A 24,756-nucleotide genomic window follows, 5' to 3' on the forward strand; every position below is an offset into this window, starting at 1 on the left:
AATACCAAATTCCCATGGTTACTCTAACCCTATCCAGATTGCCGCAGTGGATGGCAAACCGCTACAGGTGACCGTCACCTTGGTCACTGAAGAAGTGGAGTTGCAAGTCGGAGCCTTACACCGAGAGAAGATAGCCTTCTACGATTTGCCTAAGCTCTCACGCCATTCTACTCGGTCTTCCATGGTTAAGCACTCATCAGCCTGTTCTCGACTGGTCTTCTGGGGAGATACTCAGCTGGGGGCAATGACTCCTGTCCGCCTGGTGGTCGCTCCTCGGTCACCTCCAGACTTTCCGGGTCTTCCTACAGCTCTTACGCCAATGTTTTTGATAAGAAGGAAGCAGAGGTCCTTCCTCCACACCGGCTGTTTGACTGCCCAATTGAACTTGTTCCCGGTTCAACCCCTCCAAGGGGCAGAATCTACCGCTTGTCTCCCACAGAGACCACCGCCATGTCCGAGTACGTCCGAGAGAACCTCACCAAAGACTTTATATGGAAATCCTCGTCGCCCACCGGAGCCGGGTTCTTCTTCGTCAAAAAGAAGGATGGAACTCTACGGCCGTGCATTGACTATAGGGGCTTGAAAGAGATTACCATCAAGAACAGGTACCCTCTTCCACTCATTCCGGAGCTGTTTGACCGTCTCAGAGGGGCTCGGGTCTTCTCCAAGCTGGACCTCAGAGGAGCCTATAATCTGGTCCGTATCCGTGCAGGTGACGAGTGGAAGACCGCTTTCAACACTCGAGACGGCCATTACGAGTACCTGGTGATGCCCTTTGGTCTTTGCAATGCTCCTGCGGTGTTTCAAGAGTTCGTAAATGAGATCTTCCGGGATCTCTTGTACTCCTGTGTGGTCGTTTACTTAGACGACATCCTCATCTTCTCGCCGGACCTCTCGTCCCACAGAAAGAGTGTCCGCCTGGTGCTACAGCGTCTTCGGGAGAACCGCCTGTATGCGAAGATCGAGAAATGTCTCTTCGAACAGACCTCTCTGCCGTTTCTGGGATACATTATCTCCGACGCTGGTCTAAGGATGGACCCCGAGAAGTTGTCTGCCATTCTCAAATGGCCTCGCCCCGTCGGCGTAAAGGCGATACAACGATTTCTCGAATTCGCCAATTATTACCGGCAATTTGTCTCCCACTTCTCCGCGATCAGAAGACCTATTTCTGCTCTCACCCATAAGGGGACTACCCCCAGATTGCACTCCTGAGGTGGAGGAGGCCTTTCTGACCCTAAAACGGGCTTTCTCCATGGCTCCGGTCCTGCATCGCCCTGAGAGCAATAGACCTTTTATACTCGAGGTGGACGCTTCCTCGACAGGTGGCGGGGCAGTATTGTCCCAGAGAACTGCCTCCGGTCACCTGCATCCTTGTGGCTTCTTCTCGAAGACCTTCTCCATCCGAGTGTAACTACTCGATCGGCGACCGGGAACTCCTGGCCATCAAGTTGGCCTTGGAGGAATGGCGTCACTTCCTGGAAGGAGCTGTTCATCCCTTTGTCATCTTCTCGGACCACAAGAATCTGGCCTGTCTCCAGTCTGCCCAGAGACTCAACCCTCGTCAAGCCAGATGGTCCTTATTTTTCGCCCGATTTGACTTTGAGCTCCGTTTCCGTCCTGGCAACAAGAATACCAAAGCAGACACCCTGTCCAGGGTCTTCCAGCCACATGAAACAACGGAGGAACCTTTGCATATCATTGATCCCACTAGGATCATCACAGTGGCTCCAGTGGACTGGCTTACTCCTCCTCCAGGCAAGACACTTGTGCCTGAGAACCTCAAGCGAAAGGTCCTCCTATGGGGGCACTCCTCCTAACTGGCCGGCCATGCCGGAACTAAGAAGACCCTTGATCTTATCACGCGTCACTACTGGTGGCCCACGCTTCACCAAGATGTACTCGACTTTGTGGCTTCTTCTCCATCCTGTGCTAAAAACTAAGTGCCACGAAGACCTCCGTCCGGCTTGTTGCTTCCGTTGCCCGTTCCTATGGTTCCTTGGGAAAACATCGCCATGGATTTCATCACCGACCTACCCCGCTCTTCGGGCTGCACAGTCATTTTGGTGGTGGTGGATCGTTTTTCCAAGATGGCCCACTTCGTCCCTCTGGCCGGTCTTCCCTTGGCGCCGGAGCTGGCCAAAGTTTTCATTCACCAAATCTTCAGACTCCATGGACTACCTCAACGCATTGTGTCTGACCGAGGGGTTCAGTTTACCTCCAAGTTCTGGCGTTCACTTTGCAAGCTCATGAACGTTTCCCTTGACTTCTCCTTGGCCTACCATCCACAGTCCAACGAACAGGTAGAGCGTACCAACCAGACATTGACGGGGTACCTACGTCATTTCTCCAGTCCCACCAGAACGATTGGGTCGACTTACTCCCCTGGGCAGAGTTTGCTTATAACAACCATGCTGGCGAGTCCTTGGCCAAGCCTCCGTTCTTCATTGTTTTTGGCAGACATCCTGGTGTTCCTCTTCCGATAACCCCGGCCTCCGAGGTACTCGCGGCCAACGCCTTGTCCTCTGAATTTTCCAAGATTTGGGCCGAGACCAATACGTCACTCAAGAGGTCCGCTGATCAGATGAAGAATTATGCCGACAAAAGGAGATTGGATCCTCCACCGTATCGTGTTGGGGACAAAGTCTGGCTCTCCTCCAAATTCATCTGGTTGAAAGTGCCCTCCTACAAGTTGGGACCACGCTACATCGGTCCGTTTGAAATTCTTGGACGTATCAACGAAGTCGCCTACAAATTGAGGTTGCCTGCTTCGCTCTGGGTCCCGAACGCCTTCCACGTCTTCCTCCTGAAACCTGTGGTGCTGAATCGCTTCCATTCCTTGCCTGATCCTGGTCCTCAGCCGGTGGGTGCCGATGATGTCTTTGAAGTGCAGGACATTCTCGCTATGAAGAGGGTTGGAGGTAGGACATTCTTTCTTGTTGATTGGAGGGGCTTTGGTCCTGAGGAGAGATCCTGGGAGCCTCGGGAGAATATCAATGCTCCCCGTATCCTCAAGAGATTTCTTGCTAATCTCCGGGGAGGGTGGCTTAGGGGAGGGGGTACTGTTACACCGCTCCGTCGTACTCACCCGGCCTCCACCCGACGGCCACCTCTGACGGGCTCGTGGCCGACGCCATCCCTGCATGCAATGCGCATGCGCCATAGGCCGCGCCTCCCTGCTGCTTCTTGTGCTCCGGCTGTGCCCTGACCCGGAAGCACCTTTGGACCAATGGCAGACCAGTCGGGGCTATATCAGGCCGCTTCCCCCTGAGGGAGGCGCCTGATCGTTGTGTTACCTTGCACACTGGGCCCTGCTTCCTCCTGTGCTCTCTACAGTCTCTCGGTGCCATCCTCAGTGTTTCCTGCAGCAGCCTCACAGCCTGTCTTCCGTGTTGGCTAACAGTTATTCTCAGTCCTGCTCCAGTGTTCCTGTTTCCTCAGTCTCCTGCCTCCGGTGTTCCTGATCCATCCTTCTCTAGTCCTGCCGTCCTACTCCAGTCCTGCCTCCGGTGTTCCTGTTCCAGTCCTGCCGTCCTACTCCAGTCCTGCCTCCGGTGTGCCAGTTCCATCCTGCTCCAGTCCTTCCGTCCTCCTTTATTCCTGTCTCCTGTGTTCCAACTCTGTCCTGTCATCTACACTTCAGATCCTCCACGTTCCAGTCTATAGTCTTACTCCATTCCTGTCTCCTGTTTTCCAGCCCTGTTCTGTCATCTACACTTCAGTCCCACTATCCTAATCCAGTCCATCCTGAGCCGCCTCTCTCGGTACCGGCTACCATGGTACTCGAACCCCTGGGCGTGCTCCTAACGGTCCCTGTATAGGGGTTGGTTCCACCTGGCAGCTCGCCCGGGGCCCCTCCTGGAGATTCCGGCTCCTGACCACCCACGCTAACATCCGTGTTTCCACTTCCATCCCTGCACTGGTTATCCCACCTCCCGATGCCCAAGAAGTTCTCGGGCGATAGTGCCTCCTGTAAGGGATTTGTGAGCCAGTGTGCTATTCAGTTAGAGCTGCTGGCCGTGCGATTCTTCTCTGAGTGGGCTAAGGTCGTCGTTTCCCTTCTGGCTGGCAGGGTTCTGGAGTGGGCCACACCACTGTGGGAGTGGGGTGACCCAGCGGTTCAGAGAGCCTCTCAGTTCCTAGGTTCTCTGAAGCAGGTCTTTCTGGGACCATGGCTCACACACGATGCCGCGCTCCAGCTGTTGGCCCTGACACAGGGTTCATCCCCAGTCAGCCAGTATGCCACTCGTTTTCGGACACTGGCTTCCGGGTTGGAATGGTCAGATAAGGCCCTAATACCAATCTTTTGGAGGGGTTTGGCTGACCACGTTAAGGATGCTCTGGCCACTCGGGAGGTGCCCGGTACTCTGGAGGAGCTTATTACCATCTCCACCTGCACTAATCTCCGCTTCTTAGAGCGAGGGTTGGAGCGCTCCCAGTCCATATAGAGGTTTAGGTTGGCTCCAACTTTCTCTAAACCTCTGGAGCCACCCAATCGAGCGTCCAAGTCGTCAGTGGTTATGGAGGTGCCTTGCACGGGCTCTAAGTTCCATCCTGCTCGAACTCCCATACCTCATTCCCACTGCCGACAGTCTGGTCACTTTGCCAACAGGTGCCCACAGCGCTCGGAGAAATGCCCGCGTCTAGTGGCAACAGCAGGAGTGTTTCGAGACACCACACCATTTTCCTCCAAGTTAACCTTCAAGGGGGTGCTGGAGTTCGGCTCCTCCACTCTGGCGGTGGAGGTTGTGTAGATTCTGGAGCGGAGGGTAATTTTATGTCCTCAGCCTTCGCTCTCCAGCACACAATCCCCTTGGTTATGCTACCTCAGCCGGTCACCATCAGAGTGGTGAACGGCTCAACATTACCCTCGCAGATTACCCATCTGACTGCTCCATTAAGACTCTCACTGTCTCCGTCCCATCACAAGACAGTGTCCCTCCTTATTATGCCCGAGGGTATCGATCAGGTTCTCCTGGGAGTTCCCTGGTTGCGTTGCCACTCTCCCCATATTGAGTGGTCCTCGGGGAAAATTCTTAGTAGGAGTAAGCTCTGTGAGGCTAGATGTCTGAGCAAGTGCGTTCAGGTTGCCGCCACGGCGGCTCCTGCAGATCTTTCTTCGCTCCCTAAACACTATCAGCAGTACGCAGATGTGTTCTCCAAGAGAGTGGCAGAGACTCTCCCGCCGCACCGCCCCTACGACTGTCCTATAGACCTCTTGCCTGGTGCAGAGCCTCCCCGGGGTCGTGTGTATCCCCTGTCTCTGCCGGAGACGGAGGCCATGTCACAGTACATCATGGAGAATCTGGCCAGGGGATTTAATAGGAAGTTGGTGTCACCAGCAGGGGCGGGATTCTTCTTTGTGCAGAAGAAGAGAGGTGAATTGCAGCCTTGCATCGATTACAGGGGTCTTAACGTCATCACCGTTAAGAATAAGTACCCTCTGCCCCTGATATCGGAGCTGTTCGATAGGTTGCGGGGAGCAAGAGTATTTACCAAACTCGATCTGCGGTGAGCCTACAACCTGATACGCATACGTGAGAGAGACGAGTGGAAGACGGCTTTTAATACCAGGGATGGCCATTATGAGTATCTGGTCATGCCCTTTGGCCTATGTAATGCCCCGACTGTCTTTCAAGACTTCGTAAATGATATCTTTCGAGATATGCTTTCCTCTTCGGTGGTGGTATATCTGGATGATATTCTCATCTCCCACCGGAGAGAGGTTTGCAAAGTCTTCGATCTCCTACGGGCAAACGCCTTAAATGCCAAGTTGGAGAAGTGCGTGTTTGAGCAGGAGTCGTTGCCTTTCCTGGGCTATATCATCTCGGCCCAAGGGTTGGCCATGGATCCTGCCAAACTGCAGGCGGTAATGGATTGGCAGGAGCCTCACTCCCTTAAAGCGGTGCAGCGTTTTATTGGATTTATTAACTATTACCGCCAATTCATCCCGCACTTCTCGACTTTGGTAGCTCCCTTGGTTGCCCTGACCAAGAAGGGAGCGAATCCTAAATTGTGGTCTGAGGAGGTATCTAAGGCCTTCCTCTCTATCAAGTCTCACTTCGCTAGTGCTCCCATTTTACATCGCTGTCACGGCTCCAGTCCCGGCTTCAGCTCCAGTCTCTACTTACCTCGCAGCGCGCTCCTGCTTCTCGGCGCGTCCCCGCGCCTGGCCTCTAGCTCCCTCGGTGTTGGGCACCTGCGCACTGCTTGACTCCCGGTGCGCAGCCTCCTGGGTAGTGTGACGCCCTGGTCCCGCCCCAACATGGCGGCGCCCACCGCTACATATGCTCGGCGTCTGGACAGGTAAGACGCCTGGTTATCAAATGCGGTGACACTGTCTTGCGCGGCGTTCACTGTGTCCTCAGGCCCTTCTCCTTTGCCTCTGTCTGTGCTGTGTTTTGTGTCTCTGTGTTCCTCACCCTTGTCCTCTGCCTGCGCCGTCTCTGTCAGTCCCCTCTGTGCTCTGCATTCCGTGTCTCCCTGGTTGCTTCACCTCCTCTGACCTGCTCCTGCCGCCTTCTCATCCCACTCCGTTAACTTCCCTGTTGTCTGCCTTCCTCTCGCCTAAGTACATCATCGTGCTTCTCTATTGCAGCCTCCAGTCCTTGTCTCCCCCTGCTCTCCGGTCCGGTGCCCCGCTTGGTCTCTGTGTTTCCCGGTGTCCTACTATACAGATACGTCTGTGCCTCCTTATCCATCTATTGCCCCAGTCCCTTTGGTTCCGGCTGTCGCGGTTCTATCCCCTGGGGGTCTGTCCCTAACACTCCCTGTATATGGGTGGTCCTCACCTGGGCGCTCGCTCTCGGGGGGCTCTGGAGCCGTGACCCAGAGGGTCCACTTACGGGTACTTTTGCTTTCTTCTTTTGTGCCAGCAACACCGTAACAATCGCCCCAATGTGGATAAGCGGTTTATTTTAGAGGTGGATGCCTCGTCCGTCGGTGCTGGAGCAGTCCTGTTCCAAAAGGATGCTCAAGGTCGGCAGCATCTTTTTGCTTCTTCTTTCCCAAGACCTTCTCACCGGTGGAGAGGAACTATTCCATTGGGGTCAGGGAGTTGCTAGCCATGAAATTGGCCTTCTCTGAATGGAGACACCTCCTGGAGGGGGCTCGCTATCCCTTCCAAGCTTACACTGACCAAAAAAATTTGGTCTGTCTCCAAACCGCCCAGCGGTGAAATTCTCGCCAAGCTCAATGGTCTCTCTTCTTCTCCCGGTTCCACTTCACCCTACATTTCCTTTCCGGTGAGAAGAATATCCGAGCCGATGCGCTCTCTTGCTCCGTGGTATCAGTGGAGGAGGAGCCTCGGTTAATCATACCATTGGAGAGTCTGAGGACAGTGGCTCCGGTCGCCCTCGAGTCTGTACCCCCTGGCAAGACTTTTGTCCCTGCCCGTTTGTGTCCGGAGGTCCTCTCTTGGGCTCACGCGTCCAGGGTGGGTGGACACTTTGGTACTAAGCGGACAGTTGAGCTTCTGGCAAGGACGTACTGGTGGCCGCATATGGCTCGTGACGTCAAAGACTACATACAGGCATGTGTCTCCTGCGCCAAGAATAAGCCTTCCCGGCAACGACCTGCTGGGTTACTCTACCCCTTACCGGTGGCGGACAGGTGGGTCTACGCAAGTCCAGTGGCAGCACAGTTATTTGGGTCGTCACCGACCATTTTTCTAAAATGGTGCACTTGGTGCCTCTCGGCTACCTTCCGCATGGGGTTTAGCAGTGTTGTTCATCAAGCATGTTTTCCGCTTACACGGCATGCCTGACAAGATTGTCAGTGACCGGGGTCCCCAGTTTGCGTCTCGCTTCTGGAGAGAGCTCTGTCGCTTGCTCAGTATTGAACTGAATCTCTCCTCGGCCTATCATCCCGAGACGAACGGGTTGGTAGAGAGGGCCAACCAGACCCTGGTCACATATCTCTGACATTTTGTCTTGGCCAGGCAGGATGACTGGGCATCTTTGTTGCCGTGGGCAGAGTTCGCCTTGAACAACACTTAACTATGGCCAGCATCCATGTGTCCCTGTGCCCATGCCCGTGTCATCTAACTACTCTAGGGTGGCAGACTGGGTGGTGGAGGCACGTGATATTTGGGACTGCACCCAGGATGCCATTCGGGCCTCTAAGGAGAGAATGAGGTCCTCCGCGGACACACATTGGCATCCTGCTCCAACCTTCTCCCCTGGTGACTTAGTGTGGCTCTCCACCCGTAACATCAGGCTGCGAGTCGAGTCCACTAAGTTTGTTCCTCACTCCTGGCCCCTTTAAAGTCCTCGAGCGGATCAGCTTTGTGGTCTATCTTCTGACTCTTCCACCACACTTGGCTATCTCAGACGCCTTCCATGTGTCCCTCCTTAAACCTGTTCACATGTCCCTGTTCTCAGAGTCATCTGCCGGGACATCAGACCTGTCTTCGGACGAGTTTGAGGTCAATGCCATTGTGGGACGCAGGATGGTGCGTGGTAAAAAGTTTTATTTGGTGGACTGGAAGGGTCATGGCCAGAAGCTCAGACGCAGGAGCCAGTGGAGAACATCCACGCTCCGCTCCTTATCGTGGCATTTGAGCATAGCGAGGCTCAGAGGGGAGGGGGCCCTAGGAGGGGGGGTAACGTTAGGTACGGGTTCCTGCCACTGCACAGCAGGAATCCAGAGCCTTGCAGTCGGCGGTCCCCCATTCTCCTTCGGCCGCATTGGAGCCTGCTCAGCAGACTCGTTGGTCCCAGCGCTCTGCCCAGACCAGCAGTGTGGGATCGGTTGCTACTGCCACCTCTGGTTCAGGTATGACAATGCAGCCTGGCCAGCAGCAAAAGACTCCAGAATCTAAGTCCTTCTGTCGCTCCACTGAGCATGCTCATGGGACGATTCCCCATCGGGAGTCACATGCTCAGGTAATTCTCCAGTTCTGATTGGTCCATCAGGGGGATCTGGAAGGTTCCGGAAGGTCTTGGCTATAAAAGACTTGCATGGCCGCTCGGCCATGCACTAGTATAGACTCTAGTTGCTATATGTGTGGATGATGATGGATGCATGTACCTGGTGAATGACTTATTAAGATTCCCCTCCCTTGGATATTACGCATGTGGTTAGGGTAATAGTATGAGAGTCAGCGCCAGTCAGTGGCTAAGCTATAGGCCACAATGCACATCAGTCCACAGCACTAGCGTCCGATGGTGTCGTCTACTATAAGGGCACTAACGTACCGCGGTAGTCACTGTCGCTCCGCAACAGTCAGCCTCAGTTAGCGGCGTTCGCGGTTGCGATACTGCACGCTCAGTAGGTCTAGAGGGACGCTGGCCCCCTGTGTCTTTGGGCCCGAGTCCTGTAACGATATAGTGAGTGTTCATCTCCCCGAGCTCTGTGAGCTTAAACAGGCTCGGTATTTGTGTTTAGCGGTAGTGCGGCTCTGTGGAGCAACAGAGTTCGCCCTGTGCACACCGGGTGATGTTTAACCCGTGTGTGTTCTGCCATTGTACCGCCATATAGAGCGTCCGCGATTACCTAGCAGCAGTGTACCACCTCTGCACGGTGGACCCTGGACTGCGAATGCACCTACTATTATCTGTGTTCCATTGTGGGTGGAACGGCCCCCCGTCGAGCGTCCGGGCCGTAACCAAGGGAGCCACCATCCCCGGGGGACAGAATTCGGGGATGGACCATTGTGACAGACAGATGGGCTGGGGGAGGGACCAGTATAAAGGAGGCGGGGAATTCCTGGGACGATGAGTCAGCAGACCGGGACAGAGGCAGCAGGAGACCGTGGGAGCGACTGAAAGCTAGAGCGACTGACCAGTGCCAGGGAAGACGCTCACAGAGGACTCCAGAGGGACGGTGCCAAGGCGATCATCCGAGACTTGCTGCCCAGCTCCAGCCCGTGGCCACTGCGGCCTCAGTTCAACCCGCAGCCACCTCCCCTCAGCCCGCGGCCACTGCCATCTCGCTCCAGCCCGCGGCCTGCTTTCACCAGTGGCCGCGGCAAGTACAGCGCCGTCAGCGGTCACCACTGTCCCGCTCCGGTCTGCAGCAGGGGCCGGGCCTCTGCTGACGGCGGACTTCCCGTCGAAGCCGTTAGTTGCGCAGGTGACCTGTCATTCGCCACCACACATCGCTGCTGCTTTCCCCAGTCCGGGGGCTGCAGCCCATCCGTCCACAGACTCCAGTGTCATCAGCGCGCCAGAGCGCGCAAAGACTTTGTCAACGCCTCAGCAACTGGGCCCAGCAACTACTACGCCGAAAGACCACCATCCCAAATGGCAAGGGACGTCTGGACAGCTAAGTTGACTATATAATTAAGGACCCGTAGTCGGCCATACCACGGCCCTATAGTGACCGGCTATTACCGGAAGTAGTCGTGTTCTACCCGTTTGTGTTTGCTTGTATACAGCCCCTGCGAGGGCAACCCGTGTTACCCCTTTTGGTGATCAGGCCGTGACTGAGGAAAGTTCCCTCTAGTCTTATAAACGTTATTATAGAAAGCACCAAATTGTCTCGCGACCCGTCACTGCATCCTGCGTACCTGCAAACACCACACCGCCAGCCCTAACAGGTTTACCCCCACATATGGGGTATCGGCATATTCAGGAGAAATTGTACAAAAAATTTTGTGGTTCATTTTCTCCTTTAATACCTGTGAAAAAAAAAAAAATTGGTTCTGAAGTAAATTTTTTGTAAAAAAAAAAAAAAAAAATTTTTCTTTCCAGATTGCTTTAGTTCCTGTGAAGCACGTATAGGGTTAATTTCTTGAATGTGGTTTTGAGCACCTTGAGGGGTGCAGTTTTTAGAATGGTGTCACTTTTGGGTATTTTCTATCATATAGACCCCTCAAAGTGACTTCAAATGTGAGGTGGGCCCTAAAAAAAAATGATTTTGTATGTTTTGTTGAATGATAAATCGCTGGTCAACTTTTAACCCTTTTAACTTCCTAACAAAAAAAATTTGATTCCAAAATTGAGCTGATGTAAAGTAGACATGTGGGAAATGTTATTTATTACGTAATTTGTGTCACATATCTCTCTGATTTAAGGGCATAAAAATTTAAAGTTTTAAAATTGCAAAATTTTAATTTTTTTTTCCATATTTCCGTTTTTTCATAAATAAACACGTTATATCAATGAAATTTTAGTACTAGCAGAGTCAGCGGGATCTGTTCACCCCTTCATGACCCAATCTATTTTGACCTTAATGACCTGTCCATTTTTTACAATTCTGACCAGTGTCCCTTTTATGAGGTAATGACTCAGGAACGCTTCTACGGAGCCTAGCAATTCTGAGAATGTTTTTACGTGACATATTGGGCTTCATGTTGTGGTAAATTTAGGTCGATAATTTTTGCATTTATTTGTGAAAAAAATCAGAAGTTTGGCAAAAATTTTGAAAATTTCACAATTTTCAAATTTTTATTTTTTATTCTGTTAAACCAGAGAGTTATGTGATGCAAAATAGTTAATAAATAACATTTCCCACATGTCTACTTTACATAGCACAATTTTGGAAACAAAAAAATGTTTTGTTAGGAAGTTATAAGGGTTAAAAGTTGACCAGCGATTTCTCATTTTTACAACAAAATTTAAAAAACAGTATTTTTTTGGGACCACCTCACATTTGAAGTCACTTTGAGGGGTCTATATGGCAGAAAATACCAAAAGTGACACCATTCTAAAAACTGCACCCCTCAAGCTACTCAAAACTACAGTCAAGAAGATTATTAACCCTTCAGGTGCTTCACAGGAACTAAAGCAACGTGGAAGGAAAAAATGGACATTTTAATTTTTCGAACTAAAATGTTTTTTAGCATAAATTTTTTCATTTTCACATGGGCAACAGGATAAAATGGATCCTAAAATTTGTTGGGCAATTTCTCCTGAGTACACCGATGTCTCATATGTGGTCATAAACCACTGATTGGGCGCACGGCAGGGCTCGGAAGGGAAGGAGCGCCATTTGACTTTTTGAATGGAAAATTCGCTCCAATCGTTATTGGACACCATGATGCGTTTGGAGAGCCCCTGTGTGCCTAAACATTGGAGCTCCTCCACAAGTGACCCCATTTTGGAAACCAGACCCCCCCAAGGAACTTATCTAGATGCATAGTGAGCACTTTGAACCCCCAGATGCTTCAAAAATTGATCCGTAAAAATGAAAAAGTACTTTTTTTTTTTTTTTTTTTTACACAAAAATTTTCTTTTAGCGTCAATTTTTTCATTTTCACATAGCTAACAGGATAAAATGGATCCTAAAATTTGTTGGACAATTTCTCCTGAGTACACCGATACCTCATATGTGGTCATAAACCACTGATTGGGCGCACGGCAGGGCTCGGAAGGGAAGGAGTGCCATTTGACTTTTTGAATGGAAAATTAGCTCCGTTAGTGGACACCATGTCGCGTATGAAGAGCCCCTGTGTGCCTAAACATTGGAGTACCCCACAAGTGACCCCATTTTGGAAACCAGACCACCCAAGGAACTTATCTAGATGTGTTGTAAGAACTTTGAACCCCCAAGTGTTTCACTAAAGTTTATAGCGCAGAGCCGTGAAAATAAAAAATAATTTATTTTTAACAAAAAATTTTTTAACCCACTTTTTTTTATTTTCCCAAGGGTAAAAGGAAAAATTGGACCCCAAAAGTTGTTGTCCAATTTGTCCTGAGTTCTCTAGTACCCCAAATGTGGGGGGAACCACTGTTTGGGCACACGGGGCTCGAAAGTGAAGTAGTGCCGTTTTGGAATGCAGACTTTGATGGAATGGTCTGCGGGCGTCTGTTGCGTTTGCAGAGCCCTTGATATAAGAAACCAGCCACAAGTGACCCCATTTTGGAAACTAGACCCCCCAAGGAACTTATCTAGATGCCTGGTGAGCACTTTGAACCTTTAAGTGCTTAACAGAAGTTTATAACGCAGAGCCGTGAAAATAAAAAATCATTTTTTGTGCCACAAAAATGATTTTTAGCCCCCAATATTTTATATTCCCAAGGGTAACAGGAGAAATGAAACCCCCAAAGTTATTGTGCAATTTTTCCTGAGTACGCTGATGCCCCATATGTTGGGGTAAACGACTGTTTGGGCTTATGTTGGGGCTCAGAAGGTAGGGAGCACCGTTTGACTTTTTGAACTAAAAATTGGCTGGAATCAATGGTGGCGTCATGTCGCGTTTGGAGACCCCCTGATGTGCCTAAACAGTGGAAACCCCTCAATTCTAACTCCAACCCTAACACACCCATATCCTTAATCCCAACCCTAACCATAGCCCTAACCACAAGCCTAACCCCAACACACCCCTAATCCTAACCCTGATTCCAACCCTAACCCTAATGGAAAAATGAAAATACAATTTTTTATTTTATTATTTTTCCCTATCTAAGGGGGTGACAAAGGGAGGTTTATTTACTTTTTTTTTATTTTGATCACTGTGATAGGGTCTATCACAGTGATCAAAATGCACATGGAATGAATGAATGGAATCTGCCGGGTGCCGTCCAGCAGATCTCGGCATGCGCACTGCGCATGCGCCTGACATTTTTTTTTTACCGGGAGAAGATGGCGCCTATGGGGGATGGCCTGGAGACGGAGGATCACCGGGAGGTACCAGGGGGAGGAGGGGGTGGAATCAGACAGAAGAGGGGAGCGGAGGACAGGACGGAATCATAGAATCGTAGAGTTGGAAGGGACCTCCTGGGCCAACTGGTCCAACCCCCTGCTCAAAGCAGGATTCGCTAAATCATCCCAGTCAGATGTCTGTCCAGCCTCTGTTTGAAGACTTCCATTGAAGGAGAACTCACCACTTCTTGTGGCAGCCTGTTCCACTCATTGATCACTCTGTCAAAAAGTTTTTTCTAATATCTAATCTGTGTCTCTTCCCATTCAGTTTCATCCCATTGCTTCTAGTCTTTCCTTGTGCAAATGAGAATAAAGTTGATCCTTCTACAATGTGACAGCCCTTTAGATATTTGTAGACAGCTATTAAGTCTCCTCTCAGTCTTCTCTTTTGCAAACTAAACATTCCCAAATCCTGCAACCTTTCCTCATAAGACAGGGTTTGCAGACCGGTCACCATTCTGGTCGCTCTTTTCTGAACTTGCTCCAGTTTGTTGATGTCTTTTTTAAAATGTGGTGCCCAAAACTGGACACAATATTCCAGATGAGGTCTGACCTGGAGGGGAGGAAATACTGACGGCGGCAGCAGATCGCCATCGTCAGTCGGTGGGGGCAGCAGATCGCGGTCTCCAACCATGGCCGATGATATTGCAGCATCAGCCATGGCTGGATTGTAATATTTCACCAAGTTTCATTGGTGAAATATTACAATTGCTCTGACTGTTTCACTTTCAACAGCCAATCAGAGCAATCGTGGCACCATGGGGGGGCAAAGCCAACCCCCCCCCCCTGGCGTCAAGTACAGGTACTCCTGTACCTGCGGGTCGGGTGACTTTTCAGTGATCCTGGTCATCCGACCCACAGGAATGCGATCTCGCCATGATGCCATGTAGGTGTCGCAGGTCGGATTGCCACCGACTTTCATGATGCCCACGTGGCGTCATAGGTCGTCGGGAAGGGGTTAAAGCGTTCCAGAGTTATAACCTTATAAACTGACAGTGGTCAGAATTGTAAAAATTAGCCTGGTCATTAAGCTGCAAAATGGCTCTGTCACTAAGGGGTTAAGCAACCACCTCGTATGAAGCCAGACCACAAGAGGGCGACATTATCATTCCTAATTACTACTAATGTAAAGGGTAATGTCGCCCTCTTGTGGTCTGGCTTCAAAAGTCAGTGATTCCCAGGATTTCCCTATAGATTTTACTATACTGCATAGTTACCGTAGACTCTCAGTAGCTTTATCCTGGCTCCATTCTACAGAACATATAGGTCAGTGGGGCATGGCATGCTGGCTTCCTCTGACACCTCTGCTCACCTTTTACAGACTGCCTGATAAAGTGGAAGTCAACAAGTTATTCTCGTACATAAACTACACATCCCAGCAGCCCCTTCGCTTGTCGCCATGGTGGTGGTAGTTCGCATTCCTAGCGCTCTCTAAAGTGCAGCGTTGCGAGGAACTACATTTCCCATGATGCAGTAGCTTTCGCCCTGACCCCGCATTTCCGGGTGGGTATGGCGGCGGTGTAGACTAGCACGGGGATGTCGGTAGTAAGGTTCGGTTTTCTGTCCCGACTGCTTCGGGAACAGGTGGCACCGGGGACGGGGCTGTGTCTCGGTTGTCGCCGGGTCAGAGGTGAGTGTAATGGAGACACGTGAGCCCGTGACCTCTAACTTGTGCCTGGACAATGGTGGCCGTCAGTGCTGTGCCGCACGGCTTGTGCACATTATGCGTTATATATGGAGCTCACTGGACATGCACGTGTCCTCAGGGTAGGTGAGCAGGATGTACAGCTGGTTCTTCCAAGATGATGGCACCACATAACACCCTGAGCCACATCCATTGTGCCCCAGAAGAGTGTTGGGTCCCAGATTTCTAGCATTAACCCTTTGTCCCTTCTTGCCGCCCATGTCTTCCCCCAGTGCAGGCCAGACCCTATAGTGCGCTTCATTGTAGTGATGTTGTGACAATTGGTGATACGGTGAGTAATTGGGGAGCCCCGAGGAATGGAAAGAGGGGCCACTCGCTCCATGGCGTCTCCCACCTGTCCTAATCCCCCCATAGCATGCCGGCAGCAGGGAATATTCATCTTTTGTCCCGCAGATGGTGACGGGGTGAGAGTGGGTGCAGCAAGACGTGGGGCCAATGGCATCACAGGGTAAGGATAGCCAATTCAATGGGAACCTTATCTGGTTCTCCATCCCCCCAAACAATTCCACCATGTCTTACGTGTGTGTGTGTGTGTGTGTGTATATATATATATATATATATATATATATATATATATATATATATTCATTCATTCTCGGGTCCTCTACCAGAGGCCTGGGAGTTTGAGGGTTCTGCCCCTGATCCTAGTTGTTACCAGTATTGCACATTTCTGGACAGAGAGCTCAGATGTTGCTCCTGGGATCTGTTGCAGCCATTCTTCCAATTTAGGGGTCCCTTCTCCTATCACCACTGGAATTACTGTTGCCTTCACCTTCCACATCTTCTCCAGTTCTCCTTTGAGGTCCTAGTATTTCTCCAGCTTCTCATATTCCTTTTTTCTGATGTTGCTGCCACATCTATTATAATTGCTGGCTCCTAACACTATGATACTACCTTAGGTAGCTGTTAAAAGTGCACAACCACCAACATGGGAGACTGGGGTTCTTATCCTGGCTCTGCCCTGTTGGATATAATATACCAGTAGTGGTCCTTAAGGGTATGTGCACACGCTGCGGATCCGCAGCAGTTTTTGCTGCGGTGTACAGTACCATTATTCCCTATGGGAAGTGGAAACCGTAGTGCAGACGCTGTGGAACTTTCCGCGCGGATTGTCTGCGGTTTCTAAACCGCAGAAAGAATTGACATGTCAATGGAGGAGATAGGAGGATTCCTATCTTCTCCATTGTGGAGATGGTGAAACCGCAGGGCCAAATCGCAGAATAATCCGCAGATAAACCGCAGGTCAAAATCTTTTGACCTGCGGATTTTGCAAAAACCGCGCGGATGAATCCGCAGACCAATCCGCAGTGTGTGCACGTACCCTAAGCCCTGTTTCACACTTCCGTTTTTTCAAATCCGTCAAAATCCGTTGGTTTCCGTAAAAAAACGGATCCGCCATTTTTTTGCAGGATCCGTTTTTTTTGTCCCATAGACTTCCATTAGTGGTTACCGCGGATCCGTCAAAAAAACGGATCCGTTTTTTTAAAAACGGATCCGTTTGCATCAGTTTCCGTCAAAAAAACGGAAACGGATCCGTTTGGCGGACACAAAAACGGAAGTGTGAAACAGGCCTAAGACTACTAACACTACAGTGCCTACTTCAATAAAAAAAACATGAGTGTCACGAACAGAGAGACGTCGCCTAGATTAACAAGGTCCGCATCAGAAATTGAGGAACCAGGCCAATCTGATGATAACTGGGCAACTGGAACAAACCATTCATGGACAAGGCAAGAGAACCTGGATCTGATAAACTGCTACTATATATAGATTGTTCTTTCTCAATAAAATCAGTTTTGTACCTGCAGTGGTGATATGCTAATTAGTGGGGGACTGGTCATGGGGAATTGTTAATAATAATCTTTTTATATATTGTGGTGTAGTGACCACTATGTCAGCTAGGGGGCGCTGTGTGGGTGTCCCAGGACGGGTGTACAGGCACATTCAGTGTGGTAACAGGAGCAGGGTCCTAAATGACCATTATGGGTCTCAAAGTGGGTGGCCTTGGGATGCTCCAGGGTGTATTGATCAGCAGAGGTACTGCTGATATTTCTGTTACACTGTGTCAGGGAAGCCTGTGTGTGTCTGTGTGCAATAGAACCTTTAGTGAGGTCATAGCCAAGTGATCACCTGTGGGTGTGGTTACAGGGCTATGTATTTGAGGTGTTTGGCACATGTGAGGAGAGTGAGTCTGTCAGAGTGTGGACAGACTTCCATGTGTCCAGGTGGGACACTACAGAAAGTGTATATGGGGAGGACTACAGCTCCCAGCATGTGCTGAGACTCTCGGTCCGAGTCTCCAACCACGGATGTTTTGTGTTCCTTTGCCTGAGCTGAAGGTTACTTTTCAGTGTTACGCTGCCTTGTGGATTTATGAAGTGAATAAACCACATGAACTTTGGGAAGAACCTGTCTCATGATTGTATCCCGCTGCACCTAAGCGAGTCACATCCCTACAATATTTCATATTTACATATTCCGCAGCACTTTACAGACATTATCGGCCCTGTTCCCATTGGGGCTCACAATCTAGATTCCCTATCAGTATGTCTTTGGAAATTAGGAGGAACCCGGAGGAAACCCACGCAAACACGGGGAGAACATACAACCTCCTTGCAGATGTTGTCCTTGGTGGGATCTGAACCCAGGACCGCAAGTCTGCAGTGCTAACCACTGAGCCACCGTGCGTTTCCTGCAGTCATCCCACTGATCATGTTATCGGTACCTGTGGGCACGAGTGGTGTCACCACCAGCTCTTAGCAGAGCTCTGCCTCTGGTGCTGCACTTCCCGGCTTTATCAGGGCATTGTGCGAGCCCAGCAAGGCCGCAGTGATGTAGAACCAGCTGCAGGGGTCTTTCAGCTCCCATGTACCACCAATGACACACAAACCACCACCAATGAAACATGATGTAATTTTTCAATGCAGTTTTCGTATAAAACGTGTGCGACCACATAGCTGAGAAGTTCTAGTTTGCGTTGAACCCACATCCAGTTCTGGACTGTGCAAAGTCGGGCATGAAGTATATGGACGCTATATTTGCATTTAGAAAGTAAAGCAGGAATAGCATTAGTTGCCGTGGTCAGCAGCCCCAATTTTTGTCTGAGCTCCATCCCTAATATTCATTATTTTCACGTTCAGTAACTGCAGTGAAATTCAATTTATCTCACTTGCATAGCGCCGTCATATTCCACAGCACTTTACATATATTGTCATTACTGTCCCCGATGGGGCTCACAATCTAAATTCCCTATCGGTATGTCTTTGGAATGTGGGAGGAAACCGGAGAACCTGGGGGGAAACTCACACAAACACAGGGAGAACATATAAGCTCCTTGCAGATGATGTCCTTGGTGGGATTTGAACTCCGGACCCCAGAGCTGCAAAGCGACAGTGCCTCATAACAAATGCATCCAATGGCAGCTTGAAATATATATGTAAGGAGGTGTTCACACATTGCAGTAAAGCTACATTTTTTTCTGTCACTGTTTGACCATGATGAGTGAACTCTCCCTGAGGACTGACAAAATAAGCCTATAGGAGAAGTACAAATAAAAGCAAGTTATGTATTAATAGAACTAAATAGTGTTTTGTTTTTTTTTGCACCCAAAGGTTGCCTTCTGGGAAGTGCACAGAGATATTCTTCTGCCAAGCCGAAAAATGAGATTGGTAGCAGTGAGCGATGCCGGTTGGAACTCGTTGAAGGTCTGTAACTATTTGTTAGCTGATACGTTTAGGCTGTGTGCACACATTGCAGATTGGGTGCGTTTTTGTCTACTTTTTTTTCTGCGTGGCTTTGTGACAAAATCTGATGCAAGCAATGAGAAACCTGTAGTGTAATGCACATGTCGAGTATTTTTGACTTGCGGATTTGGTGCGGAAAATAATCTGCATCCTGTCAGTTCTCTGGTGAAAAACGCAGGGCACAAACATATAATCAGTCAAAAACTCAGGCATAAACTGTTTTGGCAGCTGCATTTTTCCTGTCAAGATGTGACATCGGCGGCTATGCCCGCCGATGCCCCTCCTGCAGCAGCGCGCGCCGCAGCGTTCCCTTAGGCTGGTTTCACATTAGCGCATTTTCAGCGCGCGCACGGCCGGGGGTAGCTCCGCCCCCGAGCCGGCTCTCTGCCCGGCGTGCCCGCCCCTTCCTTGTAGCGCCGCCTCCTAGCGCACAGCGGCGCCTGCGATCGGCGCACCCTATCTTTAGCATAGGGTGCGCAGATCGTGCGCAGGCCGTGCGCTAGTTGCGCTTTGACCTGCGCTGCGCACTTTTGACGGTGCGCCGTGCGCGCCAAAATCAAACTTTTCGGATTTTGGCGCGCACGGCGCACCGTCAAAAGTGCGCAGCGCAGGTCAAAGCGCAACTAGCGCACGACCTGCGCACGATCTGCGCACCCTATGCTAAAGATAGGGTGCGCCGATCGCAGGCGCCGCTGTCCGCTAGTAGGCGGCTCTACAAGCAAGGGGCGGGCACGCCGGGCAGAGAGCCGGCTCGGGGGCGGAGCTACCCCCGGCCGTGCGCGCGCTGAAAATGCGCTAATGTGAAACCAGCCTTACCTGCGCGCCCCCGTCCGGGCGCGCGCCCGTCGACAATTCGCCCTCACGGCGGCTCCTGGCACCCGCCCCCTGTCTCGCGCACGCCCCCTCCCGCTCTCTCTCACCAGCGGTGGGCGGCGCTGAGGGGCTGGACTGGGGGACGCACTTCCGGGGGTTGGTGTATTTCAGGCGTCCTCGCTGTTAGGAGGACGCCTGATGATTGTGTAGTATTCTGCACCCTCTGGCCTCTACAGTTCTCCTGTAGCTCTGCCTTCCTCTGCCTTGTCCTCCCTGCCGTCCTCGGTCTCGTCTCCCTCGCCCTCCCCAGTCTGTCCAGGCGCTGCTTCCTTCCTATCCTCTGTGCCCTTCCCTCTGTCTCCGGTCAGCCCTGGTCCGTCCTCTTGCCATTCCCCGTATTGTGTCTTCCCCTGTGCTACCGGTCCCTGCTCGTATCTCAGCCCTCTGCCTCCCCAGCCCCTTTTGTCCGTGGAGCCGTCCCTCTTGGTTCCGGCTGTCGCGCCTCCGTCCTCTGTGGTCCTGCCCCAAACGATCCCTGTATAGGGGTCGGTCTTCACCTGGCGTGCTCGGCCCAGGGGCTCCGGATCCGCGATCCAGAGGGTCCACTCTCTGACGTAGTTTCTCCTAAAATGTTACAGTATCATCAGGCCATGGACCCCGCCGGTGCCGCGGCTGCCACTCAAAAGGAACTGCTTTTCTTAAGAGAGAATCAGACCCGTATCATGTCATTCATGAAGTCCATGGACACCCGGCTCTCCGCCCTGCAAACCGCTGACCCAGCGCATGCACCTCTCTTAGTCAGCCTCCAGCAGGAGCTCGCACAGCAGCGCGATGCGCAATCTCACATTTTGGGGTATATGGCGTCCGTGGATGATCGGCTGCTTTCTTTGCAGTCCTCTGCGGCCGCTTCTACCCAAGCCCGGGACGCTGTCTTTCCCTCCTCCCCGTCTTGGTAAGCCGCCTAGGTACTGTGGGGACCCAAAGTTGTGTAGGGGATTTTTAAACCAGTGCAGACTGCACTTTGATCTTCTGCCCCAACAATACCCCACGGACCGTGCTAAGGTGGCCTTTATAATCTCCCATCTAGAGGGGGAGGCGTTGGCTTGGGTGAATCCGTTGTGGGAGAGGGATGACCCGGTGGTGACTAACATCCAGAATTTTTTGGAAACATTCCGTAAGGTTTTTGATGAACCCGGACGCCTTGCTTCCTCTACAGAGGCCCTTTTTAACCTCTGCCAGGGGTCCCTTACGGGGGGGCAATACGCCATCCGTTTCCGGACCTTGTCCTCGGAGCTGGGGTGGAATAATGAAGCCCTGGTTGGTGCCTTTTGGAGAGGCCTTTCTAGTAAAATCAAGGACGAGTTGGCCGGGCGTGACCTTCCAACCACCCTGGAAGATCTCATCTCTCTGGCTACTCGTATTGACCTGCGTTTTCAGGAACGCGCTAGAGAGTCAGCCAGGGAGAAGAGGCCCTTTAGATTATACCAAGCTCCCATTCCGCGCGCCGTTGCTCTCCCTAGTAACACTGCTCCCGAGCCTATGCAGGTGGATCGCATCAAGCTGTCCGAACAACGGCGTAAGGAGAGGATGACTAAGGGACTCTGTCTATATTGTGAAGGGGCCAATCACTTCGTACGCACTTGTCCTGAGAGACCAGGAAACGCATCCGCCTAGGCCAGGTAGGAGAGGGCCCCCTAGGTGATCAGACCCCCTCTCTCCCACTTACTCTTTCAGCTCTGCTTATTACAGGTCGGGGGCGTGGCTCCGTGGAGGCGTATGTGGACTCGGGTGCAGCAGGCAACTTCATCCGCCAGGAGGAGGTTGACAAACTCCAGATTCCCGTGGTCGTCTTAAGTAACCCCCGAGCAATCACCTCCGTCGATGGCAAACCTCTACCTGGGCTCATCACCACGGTTACCACTGAAGTAAAACTACAAATTGGCGCACTTCATTCCGAGAAGATAGCCTTTTATTTCCTGCCTCAATTATCCCACGCCATTCTCTTGGGACTACCTTGGCTTAGGCGGCATGAGCCAGTTGTCGACTGGCGCTCCGGGGAGATCTTGCGCTGGGGGCACACCTGCCATGCAAGCTGTTTACGTACCCTGGTTCGTTCCCATTCTCAGCCTAGGCCAACGGATCTCCCGGGCCTTCCTGTTCCATACCACGCCTACGCTGATGTTTTCTGCAAGAGGGAGGCGGACTCCCTGCCCCCCGCACCGGTCCTATGACTGCCCCGTCGACCTGATTCCTGGAGCGGTTCCTCCCAGAGGTAGAACATACCCTCTTTCTCCTGCCGAGACCTCTGCCATGACGGAATATATTCATGAAAATCTGTCCAAGGGGTTTATCCGGAAGTCCTCCTCTCCTGCGGGCGCAGGTTTCTTCTTCGTCCGGAAGAAAGACGGATCACTGCGGCCTTGCATTGATTACCGGGGCCTAAACAATATCACCGTTAAAAATCGTTACCCCCTTCCGTTGATTCCGGAGCTCTTTGACCGGCTGAGAGGAGCTCGGATCTTCACGAAGTTAGATCTGCGGGGAGCCTACAATTTGGTCCGGATCCGTGCTAGGGATGAGTGGAAAACGGCCTTCAATACCCGTGACGGGCATTATTAATACCTAGTCATGCCATTCGGCCTTTGCAATGCCCCCGCTGTGTTTCAAGAATTTATCAACGAGGTGTTCCGGGATCTACTCTATTCCTGTGTGGTCATCTATCTAGACGACATTCTCGTTTTCTCGCCCGATCTGTCCTCCCATCGCAAAAGCGTACGCTTGGTCTTGCACCGCCTTCGAGAGAACCAACTCTACTCCAAGATTGAGAAATGCCTTTTTGAGCAGACGTCACTGCCCTTCTTGGGATATGTCGTCACCGATTCCGGTCTAAAGATGGATCCCGAAAAACTCAGTGCGGTACTCAAGTGGCCCCGTCCAGTGGGGATTAAGGCCATCCAGCGGTTTCTTGGGTTCGCAAATTATTACCGTCAGTTCGTGCCTCATTTTTCTACGGTTACCAAACCCATCACGGCCTTGACCCGTAAGGGAACGAAGCCCAACAGCTGGTCCCCCGAAGCTGAAAACGCCTTCCAGGCTCTGAAACGTTGTTTTGCGTCAGCACCCATTTTGCATCGGCCTGTGACCAGCAGGCCCTTCGTCCTGGAAGTGGATGCCTCCTCCACTGGAGCGGGGGCGGTCCTGTCCCAGCAAGCTTCATCTGGACGGCTGGTCCCTTGCGGCTTCTTTTCTAAAGCCTTTTCACCTGCGGAGTGCAACTACTCCATTGGAGACCGAGAATTACTGGCCATTAAGATGGCCTTGGCTGAATGGCGGTATTTACTCGAGGGGGCTGTACATCCCTTCACCATCCTCACGGACCACAAGAACCTGGCTTACCTGCAGTCTGCCCAAAGACTCAATGCCCGGCAAGCCAGGTGGGCCCTGTATTTCTCCCGCTTTGACTTTCAACTTCACTTTCGACCTGGTAATAGGAACATCAAGGCCGATGCCCTTTCCAGGTCGTTAGTCATCGGAGAGGGATGAAGTCCCATCCTATATTATCGAGCCTACTAAGATGATCACCGTGGCCCCTGTGAATTTTGCTATTCCTCCGCCTGGTAAGACTTTCGTCCCTCAAAGCAGACGTACAGAGGTGTTGGGCTGGGGGCATTCCTCCAAAATTGCTGGTCACGTTGGGACTAAAAAGACTCTCTTGCTGCTGTCCCGGTATTACTGGTGGCCCACGCTTCGCCAGGATGTGATGGACTATGTTGCCTCGTGCACAATCTGTGCCCAGAACAAGGTGGCTAGGACTTTGCCCGCCGGTCTTCTTCACCCATTGCCAGTTCCTGAGGTCCCCTGGCAGCAGATCGCAATGGATTTTGTGACTGATTTACCCCGCTCAGCTGGATGTACCACCATCTTAGTCGTAGCAGATCGTTTTTCCAAGATGGCCCACTTCATTCCCTTACCGGGACTGCCGTCCGCCCCGAAGTTGGCCGAGATCTTCATCCACCAGGTCTTCAGGCTGCATGGTCTTCCTCAGCGGATTGTGTCGGATTGGGGGGTCCAGTTCACCTCCCGCTTCTGGAGGGCTCTCTGCCGGCTTATGGGTACATCTCTCGACTTCTCCTCCGCATACCATCCTCAGACCAACGGGCAAGTGGAGCGAATTAATCAGGTGTTAACCACCTTCCTACGTCACTTCTCCAACGCCCATCAGGACAATTGGGTCGCGCTCTTACCTTGGGCTGAATTCTCGCACAATAACCATCCCAGCGAATCTACCACCAAGTCACCATTTTTTGTGGTAACCGGTCAAAACCCAGGTATTCCGTTACCTTTCTCCACGTCTACAGGAGTACCCGCAGCCGATTCTCTCGCTAAGGAATTCTCGCAGATTTGGAGAGAGACCAGGGACGCGCTCAAGGGTGCCAACAACCGAATCAAGAAACATGCAGACAAAAGACGGAAGGACGTGCCTCCGTACCATCCAGGTGACAAAGTCTGGCTTTCAACTCGACATATCCGTCTGAGAGTTCCCTCTTATAAGCTGAGTCCTCGGTACATTGGGCCGTTTGAAGTGATTGGACGCATTAATGAAGTGGCTTACAAACTGAGGTTGCCTGCTTCGCTCCGGGTTCCCAACGCTTTCCATGTCTCGCTCTTGAAACCCGTAGTCCTGAATCGGTTCCAACCAGTTTCCATCGTCCCTCCTTCACCTGTTATCTCGGACAACGTCTTCGAGGTCAAGGACATCTTGGCTATGAAAAGAGTCAGGGGTAAGACCCTTTTTCTTATCGATTGGGTGGGTTTTGGTCCCGAGGAAAGGTCCTGGGAGCCTCGGGAAAATATCAACGCTCCCCGGATTCTGAAAGTTTTTGGCCAATCTCAGTAGGGGAGGACGTAAGG

The 24,756-nt window shown here is 51.5% G+C and overlaps 1 protein-coding gene and 1 long non-coding RNA gene across 5 annotated transcripts in view; one reads left to right on the plus strand and one right to left on the minus strand.

The window, feature by feature from the left end:
* The window catches only part of LOC141098464 (uncharacterized), a 53,766-nt gene extending 38,863 nt beyond the window's left edge, over nucleotides 1–14,903 (minus strand). Inside the window, exon 1 of the long non-coding RNA XR_012234245.1 lies at nucleotides 14,802–14,903. This is a non-coding gene — a long non-coding RNA (uncharacterized lncRNA). The remainder of the gene's footprint in view (nucleotides 1–14,801) is intronic.
* Nucleotides 14,904–15,001: 98 nt separating this feature from the next.
* The window catches only part of POLRMT (RNA polymerase mitochondrial), an 85,113-nt gene continuing 75,358 nt past the window's right edge, over nucleotides 15,002–24,756 (plus strand). The window contains exons 1-2 of one of the 4 annotated variants that reach the window (XM_073586287.1): nucleotides 15,002–15,087; nucleotides 18,901–18,993. Coding sequence is in view for 3 of the 4 variants with exons in the window: in XM_073586286.1 (XP_073442387.1) it covers nucleotides 15,121–15,214; nucleotides 18,901–18,993 (187 nt within the window). In the remaining variant the exon portion in view is untranslated. Of the gene's footprint in view, nucleotides 15,215–15,252; nucleotides 15,352–18,900; nucleotides 18,994–24,756 lie in introns of those variants that run through there. The other 3 variants (XM_073586286.1, XM_073586284.1, XM_073586285.1) reach the window with 3 other exon arrangements.

Source organism: Dendrobates tinctorius, unplaced genomic scaffold (assembly GCF_039654945.1).
Source record: "Dendrobates tinctorius isolate UK_male_01 unplaced genomic scaffold, ASM3965494v1 ptg000092l, whole genome shotgun sequence".
Lineage (NCBI taxonomy): Eukaryota > Metazoa > Chordata > Amphibia > Anura > Dendrobatidae > Dendrobates > Dendrobates tinctorius.